We start from the raw sequence: 14,293 nt of genomic DNA on the forward strand, positions 1-14,293 counted from the left end.
TCAAGGGACGCAAGGCTCAGTGGAGATGAGCATCCTTTGAATACATTCCCTCCCTTTTAGTTTCTATTAATGATTTTAGGACTGGTTGGAAAATCAATACAAAATAACTGCTTACTTGCTGAGCTTCTGACTTCCCTGGTTTGTTTTTCTGACTTCATTATTTGACAAGTCTTATCAGTTCTTTTCTGTTGTCAGGGTGGGGTCACTGTGCATTTGGTGTTGACAGCAATCAATCCATGTAAAGGTCAGAAATGTAGCAGAAGAGGGAAGTGATACCCTGCCATAAGGTCTTCAGAAATTCTTCACTCCTCTTTTCCCTTTCCACTCATGAAAGCATTAACTCTTTCTTGGGTACAGTTCCTTTAATAAAATAAGTCCTAAATTACATTCTTCATGTACAACTGAACTGCATCACGTCAAACTTCACCAGTGTTCACACAAAGAGAATTTTTAGCAGGGGTCAACAAAAAGTGAGCAAGGATGGGAACCTTGGCTGATATCTTCTCCCATGAATTTTCCCCTGTTAGAATTTTCAAAAGTCTTACCAGGAAGGACAGGAAAATAGTAGAACAACAGGTCCATGAGGCTTTTTTTTTTTTTTTGTTCCTTTTTTTCTTCGAATGTGGGAAAAACTAGAAAATGTATTTCTCTGAAAAGAGAGTGGATCTTGAACTCCTATAGCACTTGTCGTTTTCCCTTAAATGGAGGATTCCAAGAAAATGACCAAACGGAGTAAAGAATCACAACTACCGTAACTTCTCCTTTGGCATTAAACTCTTTCATCCGTCTTTGTATTGAGATATGGTGAAGTCTGGAGCCCTTGTTCTGGTGGAATGCAAGCTGAGTATCTGTGAATGGATTACTGCGATTTGGTATTGTTTGATAGTGCTGATGATTAGGAGAAGGCTGGTTGGCTGGTATATCCACAATATTCCACTTTGTCAGGGAGTTGTCATAACTTGCATTGGAATAGCTTGACTGCGGGAGCAGCTAATTTTCAGGTCTTCATCACTACAATAGGATAATAGGGTGTTGCTAGAGCCTTTAGTCTTTGTAGTGAAATGCCACATTACGTCATGTAGAATGAACTGAATCATTCACTTACTGTTCTCTGTGATGGGAATTTAGGGTCATGCTGAATAGCATCATTGCCTCAGTTCTTTTGATTGAAGACACATGATTGACATGAGTTGGCAGAAGGGATATAAAGGGTCAGAGAGGTTTAGTGCAGCGATGTAGGTTGACATGGAGGATATGAGGGGTCATAGGTGGTGGAAAGAGTGGTATAGGTTGTCATGGGGGGAATGAGGGACTTTGGGGTGAGTGGGTGGAGTTGCATAACTTGGTAAATGAGCATTAGGGGCCATGGGAAGTGGGACAAAGTCACAGGTTGACATGAAGGTTATAACAGGTGGACAGAGAGGCATAACTTGCTTTAGGATGTCTGTGGAATCAGGAGAACCACTGTTTCAAAATATCTTCCAGTCTGTCCATAACAATTCACAATTCCCTACCCCTGTCCACAAGGTACTGTTTCTTTTTTGGCAGCGGGGTGGACCGGCCATAATTTATAGCTGTTCAGCTGCCAAGAGCAGTCCTCACAGCTCAGCGGCAATGTTGAAATATGGCTTGGGCCTCTCACAGGGACTTTGGACAGGTGGTGCAAGCAGCCCTTCCAATACCCACCAGATATCTGCACAGAAGTAAAATCTACTCCAGTCAAGATTTATAATTGTGCTAATTCACAAGATCTTTTGCATCTGTTGAAGGCAGTAAAGAAACTAATGCCTTACATTTTCATGGTATTTTGTAAATTTAAACACCATATATGTGTAAAATTTTATTGACTGCCTGTTAAGAAAAGTGATATACAACAGCATGAGTGGGAGCAGAAGAATAACAATGTTTAATCAATTTGATCAGTTGAGATTGGCAGCCAACAAATGTTTTATTAAGTTAATCTGATCAATAACTAGTTGAACATTTGACCTGATTAATGCTGGATAATGTATTGAACCCGAACAACTTAGATTATTGCAGAGATAATATTTTGGTAATTTCTTTGCCAATGGCTCTTCTGACTGCTACAGTTAGTAGAGTGAAGAGCTAGCATCCACTTCAGTTCTTAGTTTTGGTTGTATCATCTAACTTAATTGGTAAGGTGCTACAAATAACTGCCATCCATTGCAGTTAGAAAAGGGAGAAATTATTTAGGATTTTCAACTCTGATCACATCAAATGATCTCTGATGCAAATTTAGTATTCAAGTTGGAGTAAGTGAAGACTCTGCTTTATATCAATTGAGATGAACTAACATCTCAACATGCCCAAAGTTTAAAATCAGCTTTGCACAACTGGGAACAGTTGCAAGTGACAGCACCCTGTGATCTGCAACATGGAACAAATCAGTCGCTGCAAGAGATGAGGGGGAAAATTGAGGATTTCACTGAACTGTATAATCTTAAATTGCTAAATTAATTTACATCAATGAGAGAGTATTTGGCTGGTCTCTTTCTTGTTGTAAATCCCTCTTGCTGTTGTACTCTGAGCTCTCCCTCAAACCTTTATTTTGCTATGTTTTTAACCACTTTCAAAAGTTTCAAAAACGAGTGGTCCCCATCTTCAAACTTACTACATGCTCAAATGCCTTGTAAAGACACCTTAGGATGTTTCACTAAAGGAAGAATTCTATTTCGTTATATTAGAAGATGTAATAGTAGTGAAAAATGAGGGTAAGTTTGTGCTGTCTTTTCTGTTTGGAGCTCCCTTCCACTGCAATCTTCAGGATCCCAGCTGATTTGCTTCATATGTTGCCTGGGTCTCCTTGGATATCACTCTCATTCATCCAGCTTCTCTGGGTTTGATGAGTAAAGCAGCATGAGGGTTTGGGACAGCTGTACAGCATGTCCTTCCCATCTGTCAGGCCTAACATCTATAGCAGAGGCTTTGGTCTCAGTCTTTGCCTTCATTGGGAGCATTTGTACCTTATTCAGGGCATTTCTTTCTCTCTCAAGTCCTTAGCTGCCTCTTCTGATACGTAACAACACTACCAGGACTTTGCCTATTCGACTTAGTCCTGTTGAAAGAGTTTCTCCTCTAAAATGTTTTGTATTAGAAGTTATTGTTCTGAGGAAGCCTTCAAATGTTGTCCCAGACAGCTTAACTGACTTGATTAACTATAGACACTACAAACAAATGGTTCATGACTGTTGATGAGTAATGGCAGTTTTCCATAAGTGGACATACCTTTTCTACCAGTGTTTGATTTTGAGTAAGGTTTTTATAGCCAAGAACCAATAGTTGTCTCTGCTCTTCGTGGCATTAATCCACCCTTCCCTCTGTGCAATATGTTGTGGGATTTGTAAGAGGTGATCTGTTGTATAGATGCTCGTGAAGGAGGAATGACATTTTTCCATCAAGAGACAGATTTCATACCTTACATACTTGGACATGCCCTCAGAAACCTATTGGCTGGACTATTTCAACTGCTATTGGACTTCACTGTCCTTTGCTAAAACCAGTTAATTCCTAATGATTATCCAGGAAAAGAAAATAACTTTTGTCTTCCTTATTACCAACTTTCTTCAAGAGCTGACATGTCCATCATCAGGCATCGTAGTGCAACAATGAATAAAATCTAATCACCTCAGATCTTTCTGCTTCCCACCAAGTGGTGTTGAATGGCCACATGGTGTTACAATTTTCTGAAAGGCAGCCAATTAGGAAGCTGCCTCTGGATTTGCCATCCGTGACAGTTCATAAGACAGGAGACCGAATCAGAGAATCCAAAACTATAGAAAGGTTGCAGTCCCTCAGGAGAGGTGAGCATTGCTGATGTAAGTCGGGGAAAGCAAGGCACCTCAAGATGGAGGCCCTCTCAACTACAGCTGTCAGGCCAGCATTGTAGAGGGGTATCTCTTCCACAGGACTGCCAATGATCACAGCTATGGCCTTCATACTTCCCTGTGGTTCCATGAAGTAGATTGAGAGGAGACATTGATTGACCACCCCATCCTCCCCCAGTCTACTGCTGAAATGCCACCTTCAGGTAACCACTGTGCTTTACACTGAAAATTGCTTAGGGGCAAAAACATGAGTAGCTGTCCCTTGTGCTATTTCCTAGTTTCCTCCCAGTTCTGCCTCCTAACCCATCTCTACAGGGCCAGGAATATTCACCCCAGTAGATTCCATTTTTATATGTTGTAATGGTGAGCAGATATCAAAGGTGCTGTAAACATGCAAAGTTTTGCTTCCTTTATAAGCCAGTGCATGCTTCAACTAACCAGGAGCAGTGCTACAATGAAATTTATCAATGTTGAATAATAAAAATTAGTTTCAAAATCATCCATGATGTTGCGTTGAATGCTTATTTGCAATTTCACTGATTACATTCTGTGATTACATTTTCCATTTCCATTAGAAATATGCTTGCTTGAAGATATTTTGTGTAGGTCACTTCAAGCCAGGAAAATGATAAAACAAAATTTTAAAAATTGAGAGTTTGCAAGTATGTGAGTCTTCTCAAAAATTGAATTAACTTAATAAATAGAGGTATTTTTAAATGGCAGTTGTTTTGTGTATAACATGTAAATTTCCATCCGCAGAAGAAATCAATTTACTTTACAGTTATATAAGAAATTAATCAGTTTATCTTTGGAGACTTAGAATAATTATACTTAATGCAACTTACCTTTTCTTCATCATTAGTATCAGTAATACTTTTACTCTATGTATTTCTGACCCTTTATTTATAGTCCCTGGCTGGAATAAAGTTAATTGCCTTCTTTTATCAATTTTATAACATTCCAAAATATCCTTAGATTCTGGGAGGGTCCTAGCATGTTGTAATAAGCAAATCTAGTGCCTTTATTTGTGAAAAGCAGGAGGCAGAAAACAGGAAGCTATATGCCAGTTAGCTTAAAAAAGGAAAGATGCTAGAATCTATTACTAAGGACAGTACTTAGGAATCGCAACGTAATCAGGCAGAGCCAACGTGACATTCTGAAGGAGAAATAATATTTAACTAATCTATTTGAATTTTTGATGAAGTAACCTGAGGAAAGTCTGCAAAAATGTCCTAGGGCTGAGATGACTGACCTTCAGCAACCACAAAATATTCCTTTGTAGCAGGTATGACTCCAACCAGGAGTGTTTTTTCCCTGAACCCTATTGACTGTAGTTTTGCAAGGGTTCCTCGATGTCACACTCAGTCAAATGTGGCCGTGTTTGAACGAAGGCTGTAATGAAGTTAGGAGCTGTGACTATAACAAAGCCTAAACTGAGCATCAGTGAATAGATTCTTGGAAAGCAATGCTCTTGATAGCACTGTTGATGATACCTTCTATCATTTTATCGACGATTAAGAGTAAACTAATAGGGCTGTATTTGGCTGGGTTGGATTTGTCCTGCTTTTGTGTACAGTTCTTACATAGGCAATTTTTCACATTTTATGGTAGTGTTGGAGTTGTACTAGCTTAATTAAGGTCACAGCAAGTTCTGGAGCACACATCTTCAGTACTACTGCTGGAATTTTTTCAGGACTCATAGCCTTTGCAGTATTCAGTGCCTACAACCATTTCTTCTTATAAGTGGAGTGACCTAAACTGAAGACTGGCATCTGTGATGCTGGAGACGTATGGAGGAGGATGAGCTGCTCCTATGTTCCTATCAAGCTTTGTAAGTAAGGCAAAAAGTACTGAAGAGTCGTCTTTATACAATGTCTTAGTCAATCGTAGGATATGCCAAAGGGCTTAGAAGCCAATTGAGTGCTTTTGAAATACAGCCCTTGTGATAAAGAAATGCCCCACCCTTGAGAGCTACCAGCCGATCTGATTGGCCATCAGTTCTTGGTATCCCAGCAATGCTAGAACTCAGTAATGGGAACAGCCAACTTGGATGGAAAAACGTCCTTTCCACTTTTTCCTACTTGCCACTGCCCAGTATATTATAGAAGTGGAAGCAAATTGAGGGCCTTAAGCTGGCAATGATCTACCACTTTCTGATCGAAATGAACCTAAGGATGCCTTGCGCCACCACCCACCACTCACCCATCAATTGTCACCCATGGTACTTGGAGAACCTGATTGAGGTTGGGTGGAGGGAGAGTGTACCAGTCACCTCAGATATTTTTATATTGCAAAAGGTCAGTATGTAGGTCATAAGTTATAGAGAAAACTAATAAAATGTTATCATTTATTAAGTGGAAATTGAAAACAAAAGTAGAAAGGTTTTGCTTCAGTTATATGGGGGACTGATGAGACCTTTATTTAGACAACTGTGCACAGTATTGCTCACCTTTATTTAAGAAAGGAGGTAATGACTTGGAAAAGTTCAGAGAAGGCTCGCCAGATTAATACCTTGATTGCAGGGGTAGGGGGCGGTTTGCCTTATAAGGAAAAGTTGGAGAGGCCAGGTTTGTATATGCCGGTGTGTAGAAAACTACAAGGCAACGTGATTGAAACATATAAAATCCTGAGGAGCCTTGACAGAATAGATGTGGAGAGGATGGTTCCTGTTCTGAGAGAATCTAGAGCTGAGGGTCACTATTTACAAATCAGGAGTAGCCCATTTAAACACATGATGTGAATTTTTTGTTCTCAGTCATGAGTCTCTGGAACTCTCTTCTTGAAAAGGTAGTAAAAGCAAAATCCTTGAATATTTTTAAAGCAGAAGTGATTATATTCTTGGCAAGCAAGGGCATGGAAAGATTGTTGGGTAGGTGGGAATGCAGATTTGAGATTCCAGTCAGATCAGCTATAACCTTATTGAACGGCAGAGCAGGTTCAGCAGGAACAAATGATTTACTCCTGCTTCTTGTTCATACTTGTCTTCCTCCACCACCACCACACCACCACCTCCCTCCGCCTCTGCTTTAAATAAGACCATAAAATCCATCCCCTGGAGTGTGAATTGAACCCACAACATGCTGATACAGAAATGAGAGTGTTATCAACTAATCCACATACATGGGAAGGTTTTATGCAAGGCAATAGTGTTAGAAGGCAGATTATCTCAACTGTGTTGTAGAATTATTAGTCCAGCATTTTTTTCTGTTTACTTGGGAAGTGATTACGATGGCACAATTGATATCAGTAATCTCCAGATTACATCAACAGTGCAATGTTGTGAATTTCTGAACATGACTTTGATTCTGTAGTTACCCTTAACAAAAGTCTAGTGTCGTTGCTGTAACAGATACTGGGAAATCTTCTTTGCAGAGAGTTTGCCAAAGAGAGAGAGAGGGTGGAAAATAGACGTGCATTCTTAAAACTGAGGAGACAGCAGCAAATTGAGAGAGAACTGAATGGTTATCTGGAGTGGATTTGTAAAGCAGGTAAGTGTGGGACTTGAACAAGCCAACAATGCTGACCTGGAGTTTACCAAAAGATAAATCTTCGTGTAACCTAATCATACAGGATATATTGGTGTCTTTGACAAAATATAGAGATAAACAAACAAGGTATTTAGTCAATTTGAAAATTAAGGCTAGTTAAGATAACTGGGACCTTGGTTTTGTAAATAGAGACAGCAACTTCAAAGGATATTTTGCAAAACAGTTATCAATTACTTGTTAGGCCCTAGTTAAAATTGGCCAATTCTGGTACCATATTTTAGGAAAGATGTCAAAAACATTGAGATTGGATGCAGAAGAGATTTACAAAAATAGAAATGGGGTGAATGACTGGAGCAACCAAGGTTGTTCTTTTCAGAGTGGAAAAAGTTGAGGGAAACGTGCTCAGTATTATGAAGCATTTTGGATTTGCTGATAAGGGAAAAAAAATTGTTTCCATTGGCTGGAGGAGCAACAGATGAAACAATTAACAAAGGAACCAGAGACAAGATAAGATTTTATTTTGCAGCAGAATGTTATGATCTGGAATTTACTGTTTGAAAAAGTGTAAGGTACAATTTCAGTATTGATTTTCAAAAGCAAATTGGATAGATATGGGGAAAAAATAAAATTGCAAGAGAATGGAGGAAGAAAAGCGGTGTAGAATTAATTGAAAAGCCTTTCAAAGAGCCAGCAAAGAAATGATGGGCTGTATGGCCTTCTTCTGTGCTGTAAAGTCCCTAATTGTCTAGAGTTTTTTTGTGTAGTAAACATAGCCATAGATAGATAGACAATGTATCTTGTTTTATTAAGCATATAAAGTTACAAGTTAACTTACAGTATTTTCAGGAGGCATAGAGCTTTGTGAGAGAGAGAAAAATAGATAAATCATTTGATAAATCACATGATGATTCAGACATCATGAATATGCACCCTATGCCACAAAAATCCAAGACATGATGAACGGAAGTTAGGATTAATTTCTTTCTAATGCAGAAACTTCATGCTGATACATAGCTTTAAAGATTATAAAGAGAATTAACAAAGTTGATGGAAGTGAAGTCTTCAGCATGATCAAGAGTTGAAATATCAGCCTGCTGTTAAAATAGACAAGGTGGTAAGAAGGAGGTCTGACAGCTTCCAGGAGAATATAGGACATTTGTAGCACAAACAACAGAAGATACTTGAAATGCTTAGAAAATCAGGTAGGGTCTATGGAAAGGGAAAGATGCTAGATTTAGAGGTTGAGAGCAGACTTGAGGAACTGAAATGTCCACTCCTGGTCTTAGTGCTTACGTTCTTTTGTTTATTAAATAAGTTACAAGGAAGAGTACAGTAATTCACACAGAATGCTGGCCACTGATCTAACATCTACCCAGGACAGTTGGGATGGTCCTGACCAACATTTATTAAATCAGGTTGTCAGCTTTTACTAGCTGAGTGCATTTTGGTTGGGCAGAGTCTGAGAAAAGTCCAGCTGAATTCGATGTAGCAGTTAGCTTATGCAATTGGAGCCAATGTGAGTGTGGGAAGGGTGTACCTCATTTTTATTTTGGTGGTTCCACCTCATCAGTAACTGATGGGAATTACTGAGCCTGATGACTTTATAGCTTGACATATATAGCAATTAGCCCAGCGGTAAAGAAAACTGAACACAATGTGTAATTAATAGCAATTCTTCATGTTAAGCTTTCTCAAATTTTAATAACTCTGCAGGAAATCTATTTTATGTGTATATAAGACAATTATTTTGCAGTGTTAATTATTACATAGCCTTTCATCATATTTCTATAATTTTTTTCTTGTTATTTGACGATTCATTTCATATAGAAGAGGTGATACTTGCAGAGGAGGAGACTGACACTGAGGAAAAATCACCCTTTGATGGTAAGACTTTCAGTATTGTAACAATAATGGGAGAAATGTGCTGATAATCAAGGCCCACTACTCCACCTATCATACCAAAATTGTTGATTTGATTATCAAAACTGTCAGTTGCTTTTCTTTTATACTACTATGCAAATTTGTTCTTAAAGCAGGTGGCAAATACAGAATAGCACCTAAATTATAATTCGGGGTGAAAATTAAATCCCCAAATCCGTCACAAAGGTACATTCCCACAACACAAAGACAAGTCTACGCAAGATGATGTTTTTTGAAATAAAGAGAAAAGGTGTAAACAATTCCTGTGTGCCAAGGGCTAGAAACAAAGGATAATCAAGGTGATGACTTCTCATGTCCACTGGATTTCTTGTTGACGAAGCTGCGAAGCTGGATTGCTGAAATTAATGGTAAATGTCCACTTCTGAATCCACCCAATTTAGATTTGAGTATTTGAGATTGGTCATAGACTTCTATTGCTTTCTGCCAGATAGGCAGAAACACTAGTATTTGGAAACTCTGTCAGGTACTCAAGAACTTGTACTGAGAAATGGATTTCAGAACAGTGTCTCACAGCTTCTGGATATCTTCTTTTCTGACTCCTGGGTCTGAAAAACAGAATTCAAATCCAGAAAGTGTGCTGGGCAGCCATTAGCATCAAAGCTCCCTATTCCTATCAAAGTCACATTTTCTAATAATTAAAGCAAATAACCCATCTCTTATCTCCTTAAAAGCCTTTCTTGCCTTTTCTCCAAGCTCACTTGATTTCCAGTAAACAAGTAAACCACAACATAGATTAAACTACTAGATTAATTTCCAAGAAATCACATGGAAGTGCCTTTTTCTATTCAAGGACTATCTAAAATATTCAAAATCTCTCAGTTTTCTCCAGCTAATCATTAAATATAAGTATTCCCAACATATCCTCCTCACTTAGCAAACCTCAGAGATATTTGTATAATAATGAAATTTTTAAATTGTTATTGTCAGCTCTCATTGTTAGCATGAAACAATCCCAGATCAAATAAAGCATAGTTAGATTTAAAAGAAAGAATTGCAGATCCTGAAGATTTGAAACAAACAAAAACAGAAATTGCTGAAATACCCCAGCAGATCTGGCAGCATTTGTAGAGAGAAAACAGAGTTAATGTTTCGATCCAGTGACCTTTCTTCAGAAGTTACATTGTTAGCTATAGTCACTTCCACAGTGCCCCAAAATGTAGCTCCAACCCAGGGTTCGCTAATGTCCTTCAGGGAAAGGAAATCTGCCATCCTCATCTACATGTGACTCCACACCCACAGCAATGTAGTTGACTCTCAATTGCTCTCTGAAATGGCCTAGCTAGCCATTCAGTTGTACCGATCACTACAAAGTCTCAAACTAGGCACCAGAAAAGACAACAGCAGAAACAGCCCCATCGAGCCTGCACAGTCCTCCTTACTAACATCTGGGAGCCGTCTCACAGAGGATGTTGGTTGGGAGAGCCGTCTCACAGATTCGTTAAGCTGTTGCCTGACATAGTCATACTCATGGAATACCTTACAGACAATATTCCAGACACCACTGTCATCATTCCTGGATATTCCCACCAGCAGGACAGACCCAGCAGAGGTGGCGGCACAGTGGTATACAGCCGGGAGGGAGTTGCCCTGGGAGTCCTCAACATTGACCCTGGACCCCATGAAGTCTCATGGCTTTAGGTTAGACATGGGCAAGGAAACCTCCTGCTGATTACTACGTACTGTCCTCGCTCAGCTGCTGAATCAGTAATCCTCCATGTTGTATGACACTTGGAGGAAGCACTGAGGATGGCAAGGGCACAAAATGTACTCTGCGTGGGGGATTTCAGTGTCCACCACCAGGCATGGCTTGGCAGCAGTACACATCGAGCTGGTCAGGTCCTAAAGGACATATTTGCTAGGCTGGGTCTGCACCATTTGGTAGGGAACCAATAAGAGGGAAAAACATATTTGATCTCATCCTTACCAATCTGCTGGCTACAGATGCATCTGTCCATGTCTTTATTGGTGAGAGCGACCATCACACAGTCGTCGTGGAGATGAGGTCCCACCTTCATGTTGAGAATAGCCTCCTTTGTGTTGTGTGGCACTATCACTGAACTAAATGAGACTGGCTTCGAACAAATCTAGCAACTCAAGACTGGGCAATCATGAGGCGCTGTGGGTCATCACAGCAGCAGAATTGTACTTCAGCACACATGTAAATTCAATGGCCCAGCATATCCCCCACCCAACCATCACCAGCAAGCTAGGGGATCAACCCCGGTTCAATGGAGAGTGCAGGAGGGCATGCCAGGAGCAGCACCAAGCATACCCAAAGGTCAGTTGTCAACGTGGTGAAGCCACCAAACAGGACTACTTGCATGCCAAACCACATAAGTAGCAAGTAATAGGCAAAGCTAATCAACCCACAAACAACAGATCAGATCTAAGCTCTGCAGACTTGCCACATCCAGCCGTGATTGGTGGTGGACAATGGAGTAACTCAGTAGAGGAGGAAGCTCCATAAATATCCCCATCCTCAATGATGGAAAAGTCCATCACATCAGCACAAAAGATAAGGCTGAAGCTTTTGCAACAATCTTCAGCCAGACGTGTCGAGTGGATGATCCATCTTGGCCTCCTCCAGTGGTCCCCAGCATTACAGATACCAGTCTTCAGTCAATTCGATTCACTCCACATGATATCAAGAAATGGTTGAAGACACTGGATACTGCAAAGGCTACGGGCCCTGACAACATTCTGGCATAAGTACTGAAGATTTGTGCTCCAGAACTTGCCACACCCCTAGCCCAGCTGTGCCAGTGCAGTTACAACACTGGTATCCACCCAACATTGTGGAAAATTACCCATACAGAACATAAAAAGCATGACAAATCCAACCTGGCCAATTACTGCCCCATCAGTCTACTCTCAATCATCAGCAAAGTGATGGAAGTTGACATGAACAGTGCTATCAATCAGCACCTGCTCAGCATTAACCTGCTCAGTGACGCCCAGTTTGGGTTCCACCAGGGCCACTTAGCTCCTGACCTCATTACAGCCTTGGTTCAAACTTGGACAAAAGAGCTGAATTCCAGAGGTGAGGTGAGAGTGACATTCCTTGACATCAAGGCTGCATTCAACCGAATGTGGCATCAAGGAGCCCTAGCAAAACTGGAATCAGTGGGTAATCGGGGGCAAACTCTCTGATGATTGGAGTCTTACCTGACACATAGGAAAATTGTCATGGTTGTTGGAGGTCAATGATCTTAGCTTCAGAATATCTGTGCAGGAGTTCCTCAGGGTAGTGTCCTAGGCCCAACCATTTTCAGCTGCTTTATCAATGACCTTCCCTCCATCATGAGGGCAGAAATGGGGATGTTCGCCAATGATTGCACAATGTTCAACACCATTTGCAACTCTTCAGACACTGAAGCAGACCATGTTCAAATGCAACAAGATCTGGATAATATCCGGGCTTGGCCTGACAAGTGGCAAGTAACATTCGCGCCACACAAATGCCAGGCTATGACCATCACCAATAAGCGACAATCTAACCACCGTCCCTTGACATTCAATGGTATTACCATCACTGAATCAACATCCTCGGTGTTACCATTGACTTAACTGGACTCACTACATAAACATATAGCGGCTAAAAGAGCAGGTCAGAGGCTAGGAACACTGTGGTGAGTAACTGTCCACCATCTACAAGGCACAAATCAAGAGTGTGTTGGAATACCCTCCATTTGTCTGGATGAGTGCAGCCCCAGCAACACTCAAGAAGCTCAACACCATCCAGGACAAAGCAGTCTGCTTGATTGGCACTGAATCCATGAGCATTCACTCCCTCCACCATCGACGCTCAGTAGTAGCAGTGCGTACTATCTACAAGATCCGCTGCAGAAAGACACCAAAGATCATCAGACAGCACCTTCCAAATCCACAACCACTTCCAGAATTACAAGGGCAGCAGATATCTGGGAATGCCACCACCTTCAAGTCCCCTCCAAGCTACTCACCATCCTGAATTGGAAATATATCGCTGTCCCTTCACTGTCGGTGGGTCAAAATCCTGGAATTCCCTCCTTTATGGCATTGTGGGTCAGCCCACAGCAGGTAGGCTGCAGCAGTTCAAGAAGGCAGCTTATCACCATCACCTCAAGGGCACCTAGGAACGTGCAATAAATGCCCACATCCCAAAAATGAATAAAAAAAATCAGCCATTATGTAGACCCAATCTAGTGAAACTATATGGATGGAACTCAGAAATAAGAAGGAGATGATCACCTTTATGGGATTGTATTATAGGCCCCAATAGTCAGAGGGAAATTGAGGAACAAATATGTAGAGAGATCTCAGATATATATATGAGTAATCATGTTTTAATTGTAGGGGATTTTAACTTTCCAAACAGAGACTACCAGAGTGTTAGAGGCTTGGATGGTGAGGAATTTGTTAAATGTGTTCAAGAAGACTTTCATTATGAATATTTAGATGTACCTAGTAGAGAAGAAGCAAAACTTGACCTTCTCTTTAGAAACAAGGCAGGGCAAGTGACCGATATGTTAGAGGAGGAGCACTGGGCCAGTGATCATAATTCAATTAGTTTTAAAATAGTTACGGGAAAGGATAAGCCTTGCATAAAAGTTAAGTTCTTAAGTGGAATAAGGCAAATTTTGACAGTATGAGACAGTAACTTTCAAGAGTTGATTGGAGTAGGATGTTCATAGATAACAGCACAAATGGCAAATAGGAGGCTTTCAAAAGTGAGACAACGAGAACTCATAGGCATTATGTTCCTGTTAGAGTGAAGGGTAAGGCTGCTAAGAGCAGGGAACAATGGATGAATGAAGATATTGTGGCTCTGGTCAAGAATAAGAAGGAGACACCTTATGTTAGGTATAGACAACTGGGATCAAGTGAATTTCTCAAAGAGTATAAGTGATGTCATGGCATTCTTAAGAAGGAAATTAGGAGGGCAAAAGGGGGATATGAAATAGCCTTGGCAGATAAGGTCAAGAATGATCCAAAGGCATTGTATAAGTACATTAAGAGCTAAAGAGCAACTAGGGAGAG

At 40.5% G+C, this 14,293-nt stretch overlaps 1 protein-coding gene across 1 annotated transcript in view; it reads left to right on the top strand.

The window, feature by feature from the left end:
* The window catches only part of LOC109912552 (voltage-dependent P/Q-type calcium channel subunit alpha-1A-like), a 547,201-nt gene that overhangs the window by 265,819 nt on the left and 267,089 nt on the right, over window positions 1-14,293 (top strand). The window contains exons 9-10 of the mRNA XM_048617794.1: window positions 7,218-7,333; window positions 9,161-9,217. Of these exons, the coding sequence (XP_048473751.1) occupies window positions 7,218-7,333; window positions 9,161-9,217 (173 nt within the window). The remainder of the gene's footprint in view (window positions 1-7,217; window positions 7,334-9,160; window positions 9,218-14,293) is intronic.

Source organism: Rhincodon typus, chromosome 38, assembly GCF_021869965.1.
Source record: "Rhincodon typus isolate 14 chromosome 38, sRhiTyp1.1, whole genome shotgun sequence".
Lineage (NCBI taxonomy): Eukaryota > Metazoa > Chordata > Chondrichthyes > Orectolobiformes > Rhincodontidae > Rhincodon > Rhincodon typus.